A 22,911-nucleotide genomic window follows, 5' to 3' on the forward strand; every position below is an offset into this window, starting at 1 on the left:
ACAACTAACTAGACCCTCCAAATATTAGTACTGAAGATAGCCCTGGGTATACATGGGGCTATCTCTTTGCCATCTGTACTGATACCACAGACCACCATGGTCCAAGACATGTCCTCCTTCTCCTGGACATTTTCAATAGCTTGCACACTGGACCTCTTTCTGCCACTCTTGACCCCGCAAATCTGTTCTCCACCCATCAAGCCACAGTGATCTTTTTAACTGCGAATCTGATCATGTCAGTCTGCCATTCAAAATGCTCCAATGGCACCAATTACTCCAAGAATAAAATCCCAACTCCTCTATAACCTACCAGGCCCTGCATAATCTGACTCCTCCCTAACTCTTCCACCTGTTTTCATCACCCCACCACCCCCTACCCTTGCTCACTGTGTGGTGGTCTCCCCACCTACCCCATTCACTGCGCTAAGCCCAGTGCTTGGCACAGGGCCTGGCACACAACAGGGGCTCCAAAATGAAAAGGAATGAATGAATGGAGTCCTGTCTTGATGCATGTTAATGCCTTGTTTCGATGTTGAAAAACAAGTCCTTTTAATGCTAAGAAAATTTGATCTGTTGGTCTTATTGGTTCCAAGTGCCACAAAGAAGCCATGGCTAAGAATGGGATATACAGCTTTCAAAGAAAGAAACAGCAGCACTTTGATTCTGGAGTGAACTGGAAAACTAATGGGAGGAAATGAGCAGGGTGACTACCTAATCTCACTTAGGACTTTAGGACCAGTTCAAGGCCTTCTTTCCACCTCCAAGGACAAAGAGCAACAGGGATCAAGGACATAGTGAGTCTACTTCCAAAAGAATTTTCCAGGAAGAATGCTAACCTCATTACTTTTATTCGTGTCTTTCAGCCAGAGTGGTCCGTGGGCCTATGGGGTGCCCTCACCTTCTGAATGCAAAATAAAGCCACCATAAAGCAATCTGCTTAGGCTGGGTTCTAACCGAGCTTTATAACCGAAGGGCAAAAACATTTCCATGTGTTCCAGTTCAGCAAAATGCATCAGACTAGAAGAGTTGTATGATTCTGGGCAGAAGTCAGCTGGAGTAGAGTTTGGTTGTCTAAGTATCCCCTATTGGTTTAGGAAAGCAGAAGAGAAGTGACCCCAGTAGTCAATGGCTAGAATCAGCAATACCTTCAAAACTGAAGAAAGCACATTTATAGTAAAGGGCTTATTTCACTCAGAGTTGCTCAGTCTCTTAAATCCCTTTAGTTCAACAAACATTTGAGTACCTACGATATGCACGATGCCTCACGTCAAGTACTAGTGCAGTGTGAAGACAAGGTACAGAGAGCAGAGAGGAGACAGGTTGGGATACGAACAAGTATAGCTGCCACAACTACTGGCGAGATCCCTGGGAATATTTTAGTCTGTGTACTGCATCCCAGTCTAGTTTAGTTCAGTTTCCCAGGACCTTCTGACTAGATCCGAAACCAAGTTTGAAGAGGTGACTAGACTATGGAGGGTTGAAAGCCTGGTAGAATGGTTATGACTTGATATGGGAGGGAGGGAGGGAATCTATTTTATTGGTAACATGAGTCATATAGGGATTAAAAAACTGTAAGGTCCCCTTGAGTTCCGGCATACTGCAGGCACATAATTGATGGAGCCATTCATTAAAGACTCTAACGGAAGGGTGATAAAGGGAAAGTTGTACTTCAAAATCCAGCAGGTGTACCCAGGACCAGCTACAGGGATATTCTGGTCCCTGCCCCCACGTGAACAGTAGCACACCACACAGAGGGGTACCTCAGTGAGGCCTAGCCACGTGCCCAAGTCAGAAAGCAGCCACGTCTAACAACAAAGAACTAGTATGTGAAGTACTGTGATGATAAAAGTCCCAAATGAAGAAATTTTACTTAGATACCAAGTGACCATACATTATACTTGTAGGAGCTTTAAAATGGAACACAAAATTTCTCCATTGCTTTAGTGGAGTCTTCAAACTCTATGAAAAAATTCTTTTTCATTTTCACCTTCCTTTGTTTTTCTGTATTATTTTTCACAGGGTGTAGTGTACACTTACAATTAATGCACTAGAAAGTCCCCTCCTTTGAAACAGTATAACAAAAACACAAAACAAATTGGTACTGATCATATCAAAGGAAATAGCTAAATATGGAGACAAAGCACTTGGTATAGATTCACTTTATAAACCATTTCATTAAGACCTTTTCACTATGCTCTTTATGTAATAAAATTTTCATATCGTTAGTAAATTTTAAAAAGAAATCTAAAATAATGTTATTTAAACAGAAATCGTTTTCTTTTAAACTATGGTCAGACAACAATATTTACTGAGCAAATACTATGTGCCAAGTACTGTGTTACATACAATGATTAAGACAGACTGCCCTCATGAAGCTTACAATCTAGTGAGAAGAGTAAATGTTAAACATTTATTACAAGTGTGATAAAGAAGATGTGGCACATATATACAATGGAATATTACTCAGCCATAAAAAGGAACAAAATTGAGTTATTTGTAATGAGGTGGATGGACCTAGAGTCTGTCACACAGAGTGAAGTAAGTCAGAAAGAGAAAAACAAATACAGTATGCTAACGCACATATATGGAATCTAAAAAAACGGTACTGATGAACCTAGTGGCAGAGCAGGAATAAAGACGCAGACGTAGAGGACAGACTTGAGGATACGGTGGGGTTGGGGGAGGTGGGAGAGGAAGATGGAATGAAGTGAGAGAATAACACTGACATATATACACCACCAAATTTAAAATGGATAGCTAGTGGGAAGCTGCTGTATAGCACAGGGAGATCAGCTCGATGCTTTGTGACCATCTGGAGGGGCAGGATAAGGAGGGTGGGTGGGAGGGAGGCTCAAGAGGGAGGGGATATGGGGATATAGGTATACATATAGCTGATTCACTTTGTTGTACAGAAGAAACTAACACAAGCTCGTAAAGCAATTATATTCCAATAAAGATATAAGAAAAAACATTTATTACAGGTGTGATCACTACTTTAATATAATCATTTGCAGTAGTCAAGGAATTATTACTTTCTATATATATGCCATAATTACATAGTACATGTAGAAAGAAGACAAAAATATGACTAAAAATTATACTCAATTATTACAAATAAGATTTTTCTCAAACATTTTAAGCTATTGTATGCCTGATATCATTATACACCTGTTATCATTTCAGTAGCAAGCTAGAATATGTATTGCTTTTATATATCATGAGAAAAATAAGGATTATTTAAGAAATCATATTTCCTAATACAACTTTGACTTTTAATTAGCATGATACAACTATTCCATTAAGCAAATCAGAAGCACAAAACAGTAAAATTTTTTACCCTTTTATTATGAAAAATTTCAAAAATATAAAAAAGTAGAAAAAACAATACATAAAACTCCATTTACCAATCATCTAGCTTCAATAGTTACTAACTCATGGCCAACCTCATTTCATTAATAGCCCCATCCACTTCTAAAACATCACATTTATCAGTAAATATTTCAGTATATCTCTAACAATAGGCTCTTTTAAAAATCAGAGCCATAATACCCTTATCATTCCAGCAAAAATGTTCATGTGAGACTTAATATGAAAAATGAACTATGTATAGTTTTATAGAGATAACAATCCAACACGGTAATTTAAAAATCTCATTAAAAATTTACCACAATTTTATAAAAACTGACCTTTTGTCAACAAAGGGCATTGAGATTCATAACTAATCATTTTCTAAAAGTCTAAAATTCCATTAGTGTCCAATGAGAATCTGATCATTTGATTGCTTACTTGACCTTGCCTGATTTTTGCTCATCCTGTCTTGCTTAATGTTAGTCTGGGTTTGGAAAAGTCAGATCGGCTGATAAACAGAGATTTATAAGTTATGCATTAAAGTATTGTGAAAGGGAAAGACATTGGTCCAGAACTAATGGCACAGATATTTGTCCCTATTAAAAAGATCTATGATAAGTTAGGTATGACTCAACCACTTTCCTTTAATATGCTGACCAAGTTTCTTTGACGAATACTGCTTTATTTTATTGAAATTCAATATTTGGGTAATGTAAATGAAACAGAACAATTAGTCTATTCTGCATCTGCTCATCCTTTAATTAATGAAAGGAGTAATCTAAAAAGAAATCTACTAACCTAACAGCCATAGTTGTATTCAGCAATAATATTTACAAGGCATTTTCTAGTACACATATACATCTGTCCACTCACCCAGTTAGATAAACAGGCAGGTGTAATTTCCATTTTACAAATGGAAGAAACAGAGAAGTTAAAGTAATCTGTACAGGGTTACATGGGAGCCCAGTACTCTTTTCATTACAACATAATAATATACTTAAAATACAACCAAAGAATCTATATGAGCACTAAATTTGAGACCTTAAACATAATTGATAATAAAGTAGTTGCTTCATAAACATACAATTAATTCTGTGGTCATATCACAGAAAATATGTTTTAATTCTCTGAAAATAAAGCCTCTTCCATTCTGTCAAGCTTTATTTCATTTCTAAATAAAACTTTTAAATTAAGAGATATGGTTAGTTTGAGGATTCATTTCAAAGAGTATAAGGAGAAAATCATAAGAATATGACTGAAGGCTACATTAAATCCACCAGACAGATCACTTACCAAAATTTGATTGTGTGGATGTATCATGAGTTATGTAAGAAAACAGGAAAAAACAGAAGTAGTAAACACAACTTGAATTCCGAATCATCTAACTTTGATTGAGGTTTCATTGCAAAGGATGAAATGAACTTAAGTCCCAGAAGGCTAACACACAAAAAACAGGGGAAGTACTCTGAATAGCAGAAGAGCTAGTTAGTATTTCGAAAGGCACGCTAAGATTCACAAAGCAAGGGAAAAGCCACCATTATAAGGTAACTTAGACTTCCAAACCATCTGGGTTCTCTCCTTTTCTATGTAATAGGGCATTCTCTGCTTCCTTCCTCAACCTCTGCCTGAAGATCTCTTCCTCTCCAGGACATTTACTGTCCTCTCCCCTTTCCTGTGTTTCCATCTGTCACCTTACCTCCTTTCTCTGGTTCTTCCCTTTCCTTTTCCTCATGTTTCTTCTGAATCTTTTATGCCCACTGTCACACCTTTCTTAACTGGCTGGTCATAATACGGAATGAAAGCATTTTAAATATAATTATTGTACTAATTTCAAATCAATGATATTAAACTTTTTATTTATCTCAAAAAGAAATGTAAGATTATCTGACTGCATGAAATCACTGAACTCAGACTGGGTTGCAATCCAGCTCCACATCTTGCTAGCTTACTACCTTAAAGAAGTTATCTGTTTTCCAAAAAGTGTGAAAATGAGATAGAAACCCAATGGGGTTCTTGTGAGCATTCCAAGAGAATTCCCATGTGCTGGACACATACCATACAAAGTGCTTAATAAAGATTAGTCACTACTCAATGTATACACTTCCTTTCCCCAGCTCCATGGAGCTGGCACTTCAAACATTATTGTACAAAATTAACTTTTATTCCTATCATTATACTTGATAGAATATAAAGCAGCATTTAATGATAGTCTCTCTTATGATATGTCCCACCTACCTACCACTGGGCCATTAGAAATAGAAATGACAAAAAAAAAAAAAAGAAATATAAATGACAATACATAAATTGTCTATTCTATACTTGTTCATCAGGCAGAAGTTATGTATCGATGGAAAAATGTAAGTTAAATGAGACTTTCATTCAGTAAAATAAAAGTAAGAAGTTTAACTGTATAAAACAAGTTTACCTGTACTTTGTAATATATCTAAAATTATAGATAATAAAAGGAAGTAATCCAAATAACCTTATATTTCTAAGGTTATTGATTCTAAAGTATATTGATTCTAAAGTATATTGATTCTACTTTTAATGTTCTAACTTGACAAGTTATTTTACTCTAACAGCCCTTGGAGATGACAGTACATTCCTACTGTTGTTAAAGCCTTTGGAAAGCACAACAAGGTATATACACCAAAATTGGGCTTTGTAATGCTCCTAAATATCCAATGTCTTAGATAATAAGTAGAATAGCAAAGTTTCTTACCTGTGATTATAAGGAATTTAACTCATCAATATATAATTAGTTTGATTTATAAGTATAATATTCTATAACCACAAAGAACCACCTCTTTCCTGGGAGGCTGATGCATAATGTGCAAAAAGAAAATACATACAAGCAAGAGCACGACCTTCAAAAAGTCACTTGTGTTTGTGAAAATATTTCAGATTAGGCTTTAATATTTTAACAAGAGAAAAATGCTTCCCAGGATGAATAAAATCTAACCAAGGTATAAAGTCCTAACAATCTATGTTTTAATCATAAATGAGAGCCAATAATCACCTGTTTAAAAAAAAAGCATACAAACACCCTAATGTATGAATATAGAACATTTCTTGCATACTCATGTTTAACATTCTTTAAACAAGAAAACCTATTATCAAAAAACAAAACCTAAAATTAGGTTATACATTTTTCATCATGTCAGACAAATGCATTCACAGCTCACTAAATGTTCTTTCTTACATTTCAAACAGCTTATAAAATCCCACCTCCTTTAATAAGGTTCCCACAATAACTGGAAGTAAGATGGCGAGTCCATCACCCACCCTGACCTAGTCCACTTGGTCCACACTCTTAACCTTCACAGAGGAAGCCATGCTCAGTAACAAGAATGTGAGAAAAAGGCACTTCCCTTGTCAGTTTTGGCAGAAGAAAAAAAAAAGTTATGTTGTATAAATATGTTTCATTTCATTTTTTTAAATCAGAAGCTCAGAAAGGGCAGAGCTCACGTTATACAACATCAAGACCCAGATTCATCTCTCCAGGAAAAGGGGGTCAAAGGAGGTTTTTAAGTATTTTCATAACATTCCCCAAGTCCAAGTTAACATATACCTTCACAGGGCTGGACAGATAGTAGGTGCTCATTAAACATTTATGGAATACATGAATGAATCAGTCAAATCTAGCAAAGGCAGGTACTAGAAAAACCATATCACTGAGGATGAAATGACAAGTACACTGCAGAATTTCTATGTTAACAGTCAGTATTTGAGTGCCTATTTGCCAGGCACTGTGCTAGATGATTTTTATTTACATTTATTTAAACTATAGTATAAAAGTCTTAAAGGTGTTACACATTTTTACCCAAAAAGAGCACATCTGGGGACTTCTGAGCAATAGGCTCAGCAGACAAGAGACGGATTTGTGGACCAGGATGCTCAATGCAGCAGTATTTGTAGTAATGAAAAAACACAGAGGCCTCCCAAATGTACTAAAATTAGGATAATGGTTAAATGATGGTATATATTTTTGATAGACTGCTATGTGGCCATGAAAGATCATATTTTCTTAAAACATTTAATGAAATTGGAAAATATAATGTAATTGAAAGAGCAGGCTATATAATTATTAGGAGTTTAAACATCATTCTATTAGGTATATAAGCAGAGTGAAAAAACTGAGGAGATAAAATGTTAACTACCTCTTGGCAGTGGGACTATGTGTGTGATTTTAATTTTCTTTATGTTCTTATTTTCCAAAGTTCTACATCAATACTCCATTGTCACAGAAAACAAATGCTAAAAAAGGTAAAAAAACCATGGGAGAAGGCTTTTTAAAATTGATTCTCTTATTTTAACCTAAGTAATTCTCATATAAGTTTAGAAAACTTGGGGACTTCCCTGGTGGTCCAGTGGTTAAGACTCCACGCTCACAATGTAGGGGGCCCGGGTTCGATCCCTGGTCAGGGAACTAGATCCCACATTCCGCAACTAAGAGCCCACATGCAGCAACTAAAGATCCCGCATGCGGCAACAAAGGTCCTGCACGTGGCAACAAAGGTCCCGCGTGCCACAACTAAGACCCAGAGCAGCCAAAAATAAATAAATAAAATAAATAAATAAATGTTTAAAAAATAAGTTTAGAAAATTTTAAGAAACAAAATGTAAATTTTCTTAAAATTTAGAAAAATAGGATGTAAATTATTTTAGCCTATAAAATATTAGATATAAATTAGTACCATATTTCTCCCTGGCCTTTATTCTTCCATGCAATAAGGAGAAAATGTATTATAAAACAATATACAATGCATCTAAATACACTTTGCTTGGGTAAGCCAAAAACAAGTTTTTGAAAATCTGTTTATATATTTCCCCTATATATTGAAAAAACGTACATTTAAAAAAAATTGTTAAGAAACATAATACTATGTAGAGCCAATTCACTAGTTTAGACCCAAAATATAAAGCAAAAATTTAAAACACTGAATCACTGTTCCAACATATAACTGGACTGCAAAAAAAGACATACATCTAGAACACAGTATTAAAAGGTACTTTAATTGTACACAAATATGAAATGCTTAGTGGAGGGATACATTCCAGGAATTCTCAAAGCCAGCGGCTTCGGCAACATGGTGATAATGTGCTTGTATTACACAGCTTCTCGCCTGTACTTTGTCTGAAAACAATAATCAAATATATCCCAGACCTCACTTGCATGGAATTATAAAATAGGGACACATTTGCTTTCAGTGACCTAATTAGGGAGCTAGAATTCCCCATTAGCCTGACTGATGGAAATTAGCATCTCTAAGTTTTCTCCATAGTCTTCTCTGGGATGCCCAAAGTAGTGCCTCGCTCCTGCCCAAGCGCTCAGCTTTAGCTGCTGTCCCACAGGTGCTGATTTGCTCTGGTTCCTGTTGCCTCCGTGTGCCTTGCAGCAGAGCCACTCAACAGAGCTCAAGGCTTTTCCTGCCTCTTATGATCATTCCAGTGTCACGGCATCGAAGTTCCTAGTCCTGGGAGTGCCAGAGCACTGCAGAAGTGGAACCAATGGCCTCTGCCCCAGTTCTGCCCCAAACCTCACCACCTGAGCCCCGATGGGGCCACCATCTCACAATGTCCGTCCGTCTGTCTCTCCATACACAGTTTCTTCAGTTTCTGGCCCTCTCCCTCTAACCATAGGAATTAAAACCAAGTACCAGGGGTTGAATGAGGAATAGATGCCATACAACTTGCACTTTCCCTTACTCCCTTACCACAAAGCTCTCCCTCTTCCTCATGTTTTCAAAATATGTGCATCAGGATCTGGCAAATGCTATGTATATAAGCATGTATATAAAAAGAAATGGGCCGGCAGGAATCTCTACAACTTTAGGTGGTTAAGACTTGAAGTCACAAGGACTAGATTTGAGTCACTCATTTCACCTCACACCAGCTACATACTTAACTCTCCAAATCCCAATATTCTCATCTCAGTTACTGCAGTACCTACCCCCACTGAGTTGAGTGAGGATTAAAAAATATAATGCATGTAAAGAATTCATATAATACAAACTCAATACAATTGTATTCAAATAAATTGGTTCATTTGGCGAAAGAGAGAAAAGATTATATGTTAATCTGGGTGAAAACTAAGTTTCTGGAATTTCATAAAAAAGAAAAGCATCAAAAGAAAAACATCTTTGTTCAATGAGATTTTTGGTTTAGTTAGTTGAAGAGGCTTGGTCTTTTGAAATCTTAGGCAATCTGTCCTTACCTAACACTGTAGAGTTCATTAACTATTTAGAGGAGGCAATGCAATGACAAAGTAGTGCCTAACTGGGAGTCAGATTTTAATTTTAATTCAATTTACAAATGTTTATCATCAAGTATGTAAAAGCCCTGTGTCTTATGTATGTATGTGCAGCGGTGGTGAGGAGTAATGTACACAGATACCCATAATAACATGAGATAAATGCTAAAATAGCCATGCAAAAATTGCTTTTGGATCACAGAAGAGAAAGCAATTAGTTTTACACATTTGTGGGGGGGACCAAATGGTATCTTGAAAGTCACAAAGGAGAGACCTTTAAAAGATCATTTCAGGCATGGAGGTGAGGTAGGACCACTCAGAACAATAGGTACAAGGGCCCAGAGACGTGAATGTACAAAACATATGGTAAGAATGAAAAATCCAGGTATCAAATTCTGGCTCTGCCTTAGGCAGCACTGTGGCCACCTTGGACACATTATTTAATCTTCTATACCTCCGTTTTATATTCTGTAAAAATGGAGGTAAGACTATCAGATTAGAGCTTTCTCATAAATAAGGTCACTTTCATAAAAATATAACCTATTATAGTTAACTTTGTTTTATGTGTTATCAGATTTCTTCTAATGTCAGGTTTGAAATTTTTAACTAATATGTCTTAAAAATAAATATATCTAAATTTTTGATATTCAAAGTTGAATTTTTTAAGTTTTGATCATGTTTTAATTTTTACTCATGGCATTTAACTTTTACTGCCTTCTAAAAATCTTCAGGGTATTCATGGCTTCTGGGGGTTTGTATTATTCATCTGTATGAAGCTAGGAAGTGACGTGATTCATATTCGCCACATGTCAGGGATTAACATTCACACCAGCACTTCTCTTCTGGTTCCAGAATGAGATTTATTATCCTACTCTTCCCACCAAGTACAACAACAAAACAAAACAAAAAAACCCTGGGCATCATATATAAAACAAATACATGTAGACTTTTCCTTTGGCTAGAAACAGCAGGACAGCACGGTTTTCCTGAGGTTTGTTTTTGTTTTTGTTTTGGCCTGTGTTCACTGATGTTTCCAGGTTGCTAGCTTCTCCAGGACCCAATGAGGGATGTGTGAGGCAAAAAGACAATCCAGGGAATTCACCACTGTGTTGTCCTCAGGTTCCCAGGGAAAGATCAAGAGATGCCAACACCATAATGATGCAGATGTTGGAATTATCTGACAAAAATGTTAAATCAGACATCATAAAAAATGCTTCAGCAAACAAGTACAGTACAGACATTCTTGAAGCAAATTTTTTAAAAAGTCTCAGTAAAGAAACAGATGAAATAAAGAAGAACCAAATGGAAGTTTTAGAACTTAAAAAGTAAAATAATCAAAAGGAAAAAAGTCACTGGATGGTCTCAAAAGCAAAATGAAGACGAGAGGAAAAAACCAGTAAAACGGAAGATAGAAAAATAGAAAGTACCCCATCTGAAAAACACAGAGAAAACAGACTGCAGAAAATGTAATATTCATGTCATCAGTATTCCAGAAAAAAGAAGAGAAAGAATGTTGAACTAAAACAGTACTCAAAGAAATAATGGCAGATATTTCCCCAAATTTGGTTAAAGAAATAAACCTACAAATTCAAAAAGATGAGTGAACCCCAAAAGAATAAACATAAAGAAACACATGCCAGGGCTTCCCTGGTGGCGCAGTGGTTGAGAATCTGCCTGCCAATGCAGGGGACACGGGTTCGAGCCCTGGTCTGGGAAGATCCCATGTGCCGCGGAGCAGCTGGGCCCGTGAGCCACAATTACTGAGCCTGCGCGTCTGGAGCCTGTGCTCTGCAACAAGAGAGACTGCAATAGTGAGAGGCCCGCGCACCGCGATGAAGAGTGGCCCCCCCCTTGCCACAACTAGAGAAAGCCCTCGCACAGAAACGAAGACCCAACACAGCCATAAATAAATAAATAAAACAAATACTTAAAAAAAAAAAAAAGAAACACATGCCAGAACATATCATAATCAAACTACTAAAAACTAAAGACAAACAAATCTTGAAAGCAGCAAAATATCTCTATAGTTAGAATGTGAAAAACAAGTCAATATTACAGCAGATTTCTCATCAGAAACCAAGGACACCAGATGGAAATGGGACAATATTTTTCAAGTGCTGAAAGAAAAGAATTGTCAAGCCGAAATTCTATATCCAGAAAAAATATCCTTCAGAAGTGAACAGGAAACCAAGACATTCATTCAAAGATGAAGAAAAACAGAATTTCTTGCCAGCAGACCTACCCTGAAAAATAACAAGTAGTTCCTGAAAAGGAAAAGAAACGATAAAGAAATCTTGGAACACTGGGAAGTAAGGAAGAGGAAGACAAAGAGTAACAATTTGGATTAATACAATATACTTTACCTCTCCTCTTGAGTTTTCTAAATTATATTTGATACTGAAACATTCAAGCAGGGATAGGCTGAGAAAAATTCAAAGCCAGGTTCAACCCATCCTAATCCTCCCTCCTTCCTATTCCTTTCTCTTTCTCAACTAACAAATGGACACACTGATCTTGATCATGTGGCCTAGAGACCTAAGTCCTTCCTGACCCTGCACTACAATGTCTAGACATGTTTTATCCCTTTTACTGCTTTAAGAAAAGAGAATTTCAGTCTCTTTCCCTGCTAGGGATGGTATGAGACAAGCCAGGAATGCATCTGACTGATATAAGACCTCTGAACATGACTTTTAACCATGGTAAAAAAAAAAAGATTAAAAGTGAAGGCTGATTCCTACTTATGATCTGGCCCAACACTACTAAATATACTGCTTTATTCTGTACCAACATGTTAATTTACAGAAACATATCAAATCAGTATTAAAAACAGTATCATGCATATTTTATTACAAACTGGGAGAATTCTATATTTAACTTATTCAAATAGTGAAGCTGTTTGTCTGGTATCTTTGTAAGGACATGAACTTGCATAAGAGTGCAACTTACACAGAAACAGAAAGAAAAGGGAGCACACTGCACCCCTGCATTAGATATGCCCTCTACTCTGGCCTTGGTTCATAATCCACTACCCCAAGCAAGATGCCCCGAGGAGCAGTGCAGAGCTGAGAACAACACACATCTGACCCGTATTTTCTGAAACATGCTATTAGAGGTCACCTGCCCACAACTAGACATATTCCTATACTAACAAAATATGAGTGCAGGGGAAGTCCCAATGGAGGCTACCACATTAGGGCAGGGAAACTAACTCCTCTTTCCTTTATCCAAAAGTAAACCCCAGTGAATGAAGAGATTGTAAAAATAGTTAGAAAAAGCTGACAACTCTCTTCTACATCTAGGAAACACATTTTTTGCATGCAAGAAAAAAGTGACCTTATTATTTTTTAAGAACTGTTACAGATCCAAGAAACCATATAAATCTCTTCAAATGTTTTTAAAAGGTTTAAAAGCCAGGAAATTTAGATGTTTCAGCACCATTAATGCTAACCTTGGCACTGTGACTGCTACCAATCAATTTTTTCCTTTTGGAAAGAATGAATAATTTTGATGAATGCTATTGCAAATTACACACTAAAAACACAATTTTTCATATGAATGGGGCCAATGTCTTTTGGCACGCTTGTCACCATCACAACATAACTGCTAATCTTCAAATACAGTTATTAACAACCTCAGAAAATCATTTAGAAGACCAACTCTCCTTTTTAAGGTCAGTGATTATCACAGTTAATGACCAATTGGCTTTAGCCATTACTGTCCTGAACTTTACATCATGTTTTAAACTAACAAGACAATAAATAACTATTAATACCAACATATTTTGAAGGGTGTTTTTCAGTCACCATCTATGCTCACCAAAAACATAATTGCTTTTGTGTTTTATATAATCACTCGGTCACTTGCTGATTTTTGCTTGTTTCCTTGTTGTAGCCGGTGTTATTTTATCATGAAAGTAGGAATAAGGGTGAAGGGTAAAAAGGCAAAATCAGAGATAAACCCTATTAGCATTTTTCAAAAATACTAGTTAAACCTGTATTAGTTTAGAAAATATACAGGGCACTGAAAGGTATCAAATGAAAAGTAAAAGCCATCTTCTCTTCACTTTCATTTCTCAAAGGTAATCACTCAAGTCTCTTATAGTTGCTTACAAAAAAACTGTTTAATGTATATGCTTGTGTACAGTATATGTATCTCTTTATTTTTCTTTCCAATTTCAACAACAGTTTCATACTTGATACATTGTTCTGCAGCTTTCTTTTTTCACTTATAATATCTTGGAGATCCTTCCATATCAACATACATAGGTTTATCTCAATTATATAATAACTGCAAAGTATTCTATCATGTGAAAATATACAAACTTATTTAACCAATCTTATACTGATGGATATCTAAGTTATCTATTGTTTTGTTGTCTATTTTGTTTTGTTATTGCAAACAGTATTTCAATGAACATCCTTGTACATATATTTTGAAAAACATGTGAAAGTTATCTGCAGTATTCCTTACAGTGTGACTTCTGGGTGAAAGAACATGTGTCTTTTTAATTTTGAGAGATTTTGCTACACTGTCTTCCAGAAAGACTATACTGACTGATTTTCATTGGAGAGAGTGTCTCTTTCTCTACCAGGTATTGTCACACCTCTTATTTTCACCAACCTGCAAGGTAAAAATGATCTCAAGGTGTTCTCACTTTGAATTCTTTAATTATTAATAAGGAGGATATAAATCTTCTCATGTTTATTCAGAGGCAGTTGTTCTTAGCTATTATTATTTTCTTATTTAGTTAGAACAGGAAAATCAAGTCTGATCCCTTTAGTTTAGGGCTTCATACATAACAGCTACTCAATAAATGCCTGATCCCTTATCAGATGAATCAAACAACAGTTTAAAAGAAACCTTCCTTATAGCCACACTGTATTGTCCTGATACAATCTAATATCTGGTTTTCAAAATTCTCAAGATTCCTTGACAATGAGCCAAAAGAAGTTGGCAAAATTATAGAACAAGCAGGTTACAAACAAAAGGACACACAACAGTAAACGCATTATGTAGTCGCTCTCCTGTAGCTATAATCACAGATGACCTTCTACCCTGTTATACACAACACACATTTCTCCATATTATATAAACCTTTTGAAAAGCTAAATAATATTCCACCAATCCTATAAAGTAGTATTTTCCAGGTTTTATTCTTTCTATAAAAAGTATATTTTATACATCCTTCTACAATTTGCTTTTATCTTTTCATTCAACATTATGTTGCTGAGATGTAGACATAGATATATGTAAATCTACTCCATTAATTCAACCACTTCCAATTCTTTAATATACAGTGATTTATTTATCAGTTATATTATCAATTTATGTTTAAATTATTACAAACAATGTTGCAATGGACATTCTCGCACGTCTCTGAAAACATGTACAAAAGCCTCTGTAAGATATGCATATTTATGTATATATGTACCTAGCAGTAAAACTGCTGAGTCCTCTTGCAAAAGTGTTGGAGATGATATAAAGAAAAGAAAACGCCTTTCCATTACTGGTGAGAGTATAAATTGGCATAAGCATTTTGGAAAGCAAGTTGGACATATCTTCAAAGTTTCTAAATCTGTACCTATGAACTAGTTTATTCCTAAGATTTCTTCCAATCTTATAATTTCATAACTGGGAAATTTTCTTGTTACCAGATATAAAACTGGCTTAGGTGTATTCAGAGCAATTAAGCAACAATGGGAAACATACTCATATGTGATTGAAGAATAGAGCTGGACAGGGTTAAAAAGCATCATAAGTACAGAATCAAATCAGCAAGTTTTTGTTAAATCAGAATCCTATGTTGATAACAAATTTTGGAAAAACAGAATTCTGAAAAAACACTATTTTTGAATTGCTTCAAAAATTTCTGGTACAAATGAAAGTACTAAAATTAGGAAAAGCACAGTAATATATTTGGTGTAATTTCCAGCAATCATCTGTTTTCTGAAAGTTGGCAGTGAACATATGCCTGAGAATTTAAATACCATTTAAGTATATTATACTACATATAGAAAGATACATGAAACACATATCTGACTATGCCTTTCCTTGATACGAGGGTAAAAGTCACAGAAATTAACTCTAGGCCTTCAAGAGAGCTTTATAGATATCGAATTTCCCTGACAGCAGAGAGGCAAACACTATTTAATTCACAAAGCTAGGTAACAGGTACTGCTGCTATTCTTTACGTTCTAATTGGAAAATTCTCAATTTCTCATTACGCATAGCGAATCTGGTCCACCATCAGATGAATCCATTACACCTGTATTCTTAGAAAAGGCATAAGCTAATATGAATATGATCTGAGGCCTCTGAGTAGAGTCTTTGGATTTTCTCAAGGTCTTAGATTCTGTAACAATGATCTAAAAGATTCTAAAGAACAATCATATATATCAGCTCAGCAAGTAAAAGCAAATCACCATGTCGGGGACTTCCCTGGTGGAGCAATGGTTAAGAATCCGCTTGCCAATGCAGGGGACATGGGTTCGATCCCTGGTCCAGGAAGATCCCACATGCCTCAGAGCAACTAAACACCTGCGCCACAACTACTGAGCCTGCGCTCTAGAGCCCGCAAGCCACAAATACTGAAGCCTGCGCACCTAGAGACCATGCTCCGCAACAAGAGAAGCCACTGCAATGAGAAGCCCGCGCACTGCAATGAAGAGTAGCCCCGCTCACCACAACTAGAGAAAGTCTGCGTGCAGCAACGAAGACCCAACGCACCAAAAATTAATTAATTAATTAATTAAAAAATTTAAAAAAATTTTTTTAAATCACCATGTCAATAAAACATTCTCAGAAAAAACATTCAAAATTGTTACCGCATGTTCAAAGCAACTGTTGAAACTAATGTAGAAAAGCAAAGCTTTACCAACCTGTACATGAAATTTCCCTTTAACGACAAGTCATATGAATTATAGAAAGAACATTTTACTCTTAGAAAAGAAGTTTTTTTTAATCTTCATTTCTGTGCCTCAGCGGGTTGTCTATAATGGTAATCCTTGTATTTAAGCATGTGGAATGGTTCTTTGAAGAATGCCTTCAAATAATTCATACCTGCTAAATGTATTACTTTAAATCTTTACGAATATTTTTGTATTTGTTAAAGCATAACAAGGTGCCACCTCTCCACTCAAAGTCCTTTGGATTGCAGAAGTGCTATGTCATCATTTAATGGCTTCTCTCCCCCTCCCTCTCCCCCTCTCCCTCCCCCTCTCCTTTGCTCTCTTTGCAAGATAAAATGAATAAAGTGGGTCATCCTCCTTGATTCTAACATCCAGCATTAACTACTGAGGATAATTAGACTAGCAATAATTTAAGAAATATTTAGGCAAATAATTTAAAATTTGTAAAAAAAAGTATCCACATAAAAGTAGTAATAGGGCTTCCCTGGTGGCGCAGTGGTTGAGAATCTGCCTACCAATGCAGGGGACACGGGTTCGAGCCCTGGTCTGGGAAGATCCCACATGCCACGGAGCAACTGGGCCCGTGAGCCACAATTACTGAGCCTGCGCGTCTGGAGCCTGTGCTCCGCAACAAGAGAGGCCGCGATGGTGAGAGGCCCGCGCACCGCGATGAAGAGTGGTCCCCACTTGCCGCAACTAGAGAAAGCCCTCGCACAGAAACGAAGACTCAACACAGTCATAAATAAATAAATAAAAGAACGTGAATTTCTAAAAAAAAAAAAAAAAAAGTAGTAATAAACATGAAATCAGCTTTTCCTACAATATTGGTATTCTTAGGTAAACTCATGTTTTGAATTCATGGAAAAAATTAATTAAGGTATGAATACATTTTATAGAATCTAGAGCTTCAAATGTAAAGAACTTTCAAGGTGCATTATAAAGAAACTTACTGGTAAAATAGTTCTTAAGTGGCCATCTGTGCTTCTAAGAAAGAAAGAGGAATAAAGTTTTAAGAATTTGCAACATATTCAAGTATATTCCCTCAATTGAGCTTGAATTGGCTAAATTATACATTCTCTGATATTTCAGAGGAAACAAGACATCAATTACCAATTCCCAAAATTCTGACTATACATAACTTCTTCCTTAATTCAGTACCCACCTAGAGAGGAAACTCTGTCCCTCATGCTTTCCTCCTCTCCACTATTTAAATCACTGATGTGTCTAAGTTTAATGATCCAATAAGAATTTAAAATAATCATAAAGACATCACTTATTCCCAAGGGATGCATCGAACACTGAGAGAAAATGGAAATCATAAATTTGTCTAATTTCTCCACCATTAATTCTGCAATGTTAAAGAGTAACAGATTCCTACTTAATTGTATTCCAAGGAAAGACAATATGTTAACTTGTGGAAATAATATTTAATAATTTAACATAAGCCATAATTTCACAAGGGACTTTCCTGGTAGCACAGTGGCTAAGATCTGCCTGCCAATGCAGGGGACACGGGTTCAAACCCTGGTCCGGGAAGATCCCACATGCCGCGGAGCAACTAAGCCCATGCACCAAAACTACTGAGCCTGCGCTCTAGAGCCTGTGTACCACAACTACTGAGCCCACGTGCCACAACTAATGAAGCCCGCACGCCTAGAGCCCGTGCTCCGCAACAAGAGAAGCCACGGCGATGAGAAGCCCGCGCACCACAACGAAGAGTAGCCCCCACTCACCGCAACTAGAGAAAGACCGCACGCAGCAACAAAGACCCAACACAGCCAAAAATTTATTTTTAAAAATTAATTAATTTTAAAAATTAATTAATTTTTTAAAACTTTCATAAAAATATGTTTTTTACCCCATAAATGTGAGCTAAAATATAACGGTAAGAACAAAGGACAAAAGACAAGCCTACCCTCTTCTTTCTCCTATACAGGGCTGTCAGAGGTATTGAATTATGCCCTTCAGGAAATCATTCAGAAAACATGAATGGACCTAGCGGGTATTATGCTAAGTGAAATAAGTCAGACAGAGAAAGACAAATGCCATATGGTTTCACTTGTATGTGGAATCTAAAAAAATAAAAGATCAAACATAAAACCAGACTCATAGATACAGAGAACAAACTGGTCGTTGCCAGAGTGGAGGTGGGGTAAGGGGGTATGGGTGAAATAGGTGAAGGGGATTAAGAGGTACAAACTTCCACTTATAAAATAAGTAAGTCATGAGGATGTAATGTACAGCATAGGGAATATAATCAATAATATTGTAATAACTTTGTATGGTGAAAGATGGTAACTAGACCTAATCGTGGTGATCATCTTGTAATGTATAAAAATATTAATCACTATATGTTATACACCTTAAACTACTATAATATTGTAAGTCAATTATACTTCAATTTTAAAAAAAAGAAAATTATTTAGTATCAATGTTTATGTTAATCCTAATGTCCTCCTCCTCCTCAAATTGGCTACATACATTTTACTTGTTCACAGATTTATTGTAATACGACACTGTGCAACCTACATACTAACTATGTTGCTTTATATGCATATCTATTATATTAGAAATAATTTACTGTGGCTTTAGTGAATGTACAAAGGACTTGTACAATGCAAAGGAACAGAGTGTTGAGTAGAAGTCTGTCAAAGAGATTAATCAATCTTGAAGAAAAGTTTATATACATGTATCTCAATACACATTTGCTGTTTATTCTCTGACATATTGAACTATATTTCTTCCAAAATCCTGAAAAACATTAAGACAGAACATAATTGTGGCATATAGATAATTACTTTATAAATAAAAATAAGTTACATTCTAGGGTCCTAAAAGCTTAACATGCAGCATATTTTTTTTTCATGCAGCATATTTTAATACATATACACTGTAAAATGGATTTTAACTTTTTCATTTGGTTGTTCCTACAATGTTTTCTTTGTATTTTATAAAATACTACAAAGAAAATGAAAACGATATGGTTTTCAATATATCTTCATTGATCCCTACATTTAGGCAGATTCAAAGGTAAATTCAAAAAAGAGAAAGAACAGGTTTCAGGGTTTTTTAAGCAATCCAATAACTGACTTTTAATTCAGTAGCCATAGGTTTCCCTGGTTGTTGGGAATATAACAGAACTGTGTTGGGTGCATACTGAGGTTCAACCCCAAGGAATCCTGAGTTTGTGTCCATGGAAAGACTGACCAAGTGCATAACATGTTATGGTTCCACCTCCCAGGATGTCATTTCTAACATGCGAGACATGTCAATTTATTTCCACACTTTATTTTCACACATTATATTGTCTTGAATTGGTTGAAAATCAGATAATGGAGTTCTTAAAATCTGAAATAATGCAACTTCTTTCCAAGGTTTTTATAAACGACACATCACTTTTTTTCTAAAGCCTCTTTCTAGCAAGGCAACCCTAGACAAATCACTTAGAAAAACTCACATTTAAAGATGTTACTAAAAATAGATTTCAAACTTTGTATCTGGTTATCAGGGAGGGGCAGGAAATAGCACCTAAAACATAAAGCTGTTGTGCTCACGAAGTGAGAAAGTGCTTAGCAAAAAACCAGGAGCATGATAAGCATGAAAACATTTTTGCCAAAACTTTGAATACTGGCCTCTCTGTTGACTCTAAAAACAGCCAGCTCTCTGCCCTTAGATAAGCCACTAAACCTCTCCAGGCCTGTTTTTTCACCTGTAAACCATTCTCCTGGATTCCAACCCTTGCAGTCAGAAGAGTCTCTGACTCAAAAGACCAGTCTGGAAGGAAATCTGGGAGAACATCTGGTTCCTATCTCATATAAATATTATAAATAACCTTCAGAACATTTACCTCTGTCCTACCATTGGTACTCAGAAAACATCTGTTCTTATATAAGTAAGAGTAAAATTAAAAATAGAACTACTGATGAAGATATTCTGTTCCTGCCTACTGGCTTTCTCTAACTGGGCGAGTATCTTCCTGGGTAAAGTCCACCCAAAAAAGTGCTGAGAAGCCATGAGAAAAGGGTCAAGACCATCAAGACTGGAAACAGATTAAGATCTAGAACAAAGCCAACTCTGCAAATCATAAATGAGACCACGATCACTGGAAATATGAGCTGTATTATTAACCCAAGACCTGAGGCAAAGCTCAGAGTCAAGAAGGCTCAGGAAAGCCTGCCCTCCTGGCAGGTTATTTTGTACCATCCTCCATTTAGGTTATTTGCATATATCTCATCTCCTGACTAGATCACAACTTCCTTAGAAGCAAGGATTACTGTCTAATTTACATTTACATCCCTTGCTATGCCTAGCACATTGCAGACATCAAATTAATATTAGGCAAATTAATTATGATGCCTTCGAAAGAAAATCAACGCTTATCTTGGCATTCAAATAAAACATCAGCTAAGTTTTGTTAGCTGACAAAAGTTAAAGTCAAAACATTTATCACTGGGCTAAAGTTTGTTTTTTTTTCTTTTTTTTTAGGCTTCATTTTATTAAAATTATATATGCATCTGGCTTGAATTAGCAAATAACTTCAGAAGGTTTATTTTTTTAAAAATAGCAGACTCCTCTCCCCTGCCCTCATTTCCCCCTTCTAAGAAGTAATAAGCATTTTCAGTTCTTTCAGATTATTATTTTGGAATTGACTTCCTTATCTCTAAATACCAGGCTTATGTTGCTATTTCTTGATTTCAAGTTTTAGGCATTATCTGTTGACTTTTCAACATGAAACAAGGGTTGAGTTCTATTTCCTCCACTCAGATCCAACATACACACAATCTTTCCTACCTAGTTATAATTTTGGTTAGATTCATATTACTGTTTATATAATTGTGACTATATAAACAGTATCTAGAGCTGAGCCATTTAGTGCGATATTATTACTTCTATGAGGTTAACAAATGCCTTGGGGTTTGTTGTGGTGGTGGTTCTGTATGTTCCTTGCTTAGTTATCTGTGTATCATGAATTCAACACCAAATTCTTTGCCAGAGAATATTTTTAGAAGTTTTGATGCTCATTATGACCTGCTGTGTCACTTTGGCATTTTCAGGAACAGCACAAATATTTAAGTTATTTTTAACAGAGTTTTAGTTATGTTGCTTCACTGAATAGGATTATGTTAGGCCTGGGTCACAAACTGCCTGGGCTTTATATGGGTTACAGGTATTTCGGATGTTACAAGACTTTACGCTAATCAGATCATCACTTAAAAGTGTCAGACTGGTTTTAATGTGGTGTAATGGAAACAGCAAAAGATATGAAGACAGACAGACATTGTAGAGAATTCTGGGCTCACCCTAACTGAACACGTACTAACTTCTTTGAGCCTCAGTTTGCGCATCTATAAAATAGGGACTGGTGGAATATCATAAGTTGATTTCTGATTTTTCTACCCACAGGAATAATTTGATAATAATAAAAAAAAAACCTGAATAAAAATGTCCATAGGCATTTACCCTATCAAGATAGGATATAAAATTAATGGAAACTTACCAAGGCCCTAAATGACAAAGGGAGGAATAAAGAGAGTAAGTTAGAGTCATTTGGGCCCCAGTGGTCAGGAAGAATAGCAAATGAAGATGATAATAATCACTATTATTAACTGAATACTTACTATTTGGCAGATACTATCTCCTTTAATCTTCACTGCCAGCAGACGTGAGGTAATTTTGTCCACTTTACAGATGAGAAGCTAAGGCAGAGGGACAAACACCCTGTCCAAGTTCACAGTGACTTAGTGGCAGAGCCAGGATTCAAACTTAGGTATTCTGATGCCAAAGTACGTGCATGTGTGCACTCAATTATGACCTTGATCGTGTCTTCCATGAAGATTCAAACAGCAATGTAAATGGTGAAATGATATTAAATTGATCACAGATTTAGTAAATGTTTTGAAAGATAGGCCTATTTGTGCCTGGATTGGGGAATTGGGAACAATCCTATGCGGTTGTGTGTGTTTTGCCAAAGGTTGCAGAAGACATTGTGTTTGCATCAATCTGCATCTCCTCAGACCAGTCACACCTTGACCCTGAAGACAGATCACATTAAGGACACAGGGGCAAGCATGTCAGCAGCGGTAAGGAGTGCTAGCTACTTCACAGGGTTATGATATATAGAGCATGCTACTGACTGAATTGTGTACCACCAAAATTTGTATGTTGAAGCCTTAACCCCCATGTGATTGTATCTGGAGACAAGAGTCTTTAGGAAGTAATTAAGGTTAAATGAAATCATAAGGGTAAGGGCCCTTATGGGATAGGACTGCGGCCTTACAAGAAAAACAAAAAAGAGACCTCTCTCTCCCTCTCCCTCTCTCTCTCTCTCTTTTCCTGCCATGTGCCATGTAAGGACACAGCAAGAGTGGCAAGAAGAGAGTTCTCACCAGAAAATGAACTTGG

General features: G+C 36.2%; 1 protein-coding gene across 7 annotated transcripts in view; it reads right to left on the reverse strand.

The window, feature by feature from the left end:
• Positions 1 to 22,911, reverse strand: part of FBXL17 (F-box and leucine rich repeat protein 17) — a 464,528-nt gene that overhangs the window by 331,964 nt on the left and 109,653 nt on the right. Inside the window, exon 6 of one of the 7 annotated variants that reach the window (XM_082376788.1) lies at positions 1,762 to 10,778. The exons of the other annotated variants lie outside the window; for them this stretch is intronic. Coding sequence (XP_082232914.1) covers positions 10,717 to 10,778 — 62 coding nt within the window. The 3' untranslated portion in view covers positions 1,762 to 10,716. Of the gene's footprint in view, positions 1 to 1,761; positions 10,779 to 22,911 lie in introns of those variants that run through there. 7 annotated transcript variants of the gene reach the window in all.

The sequence above is a fragment of the Balaenoptera borealis genome, assembly GCF_965194805.1.
Source record: "Balaenoptera borealis genome assembly, chromosome: 2".
NCBI classification, from domain to species: domain Eukaryota; kingdom Metazoa; phylum Chordata; class Mammalia; order Artiodactyla; family Balaenopteridae; genus Balaenoptera; species Balaenoptera borealis.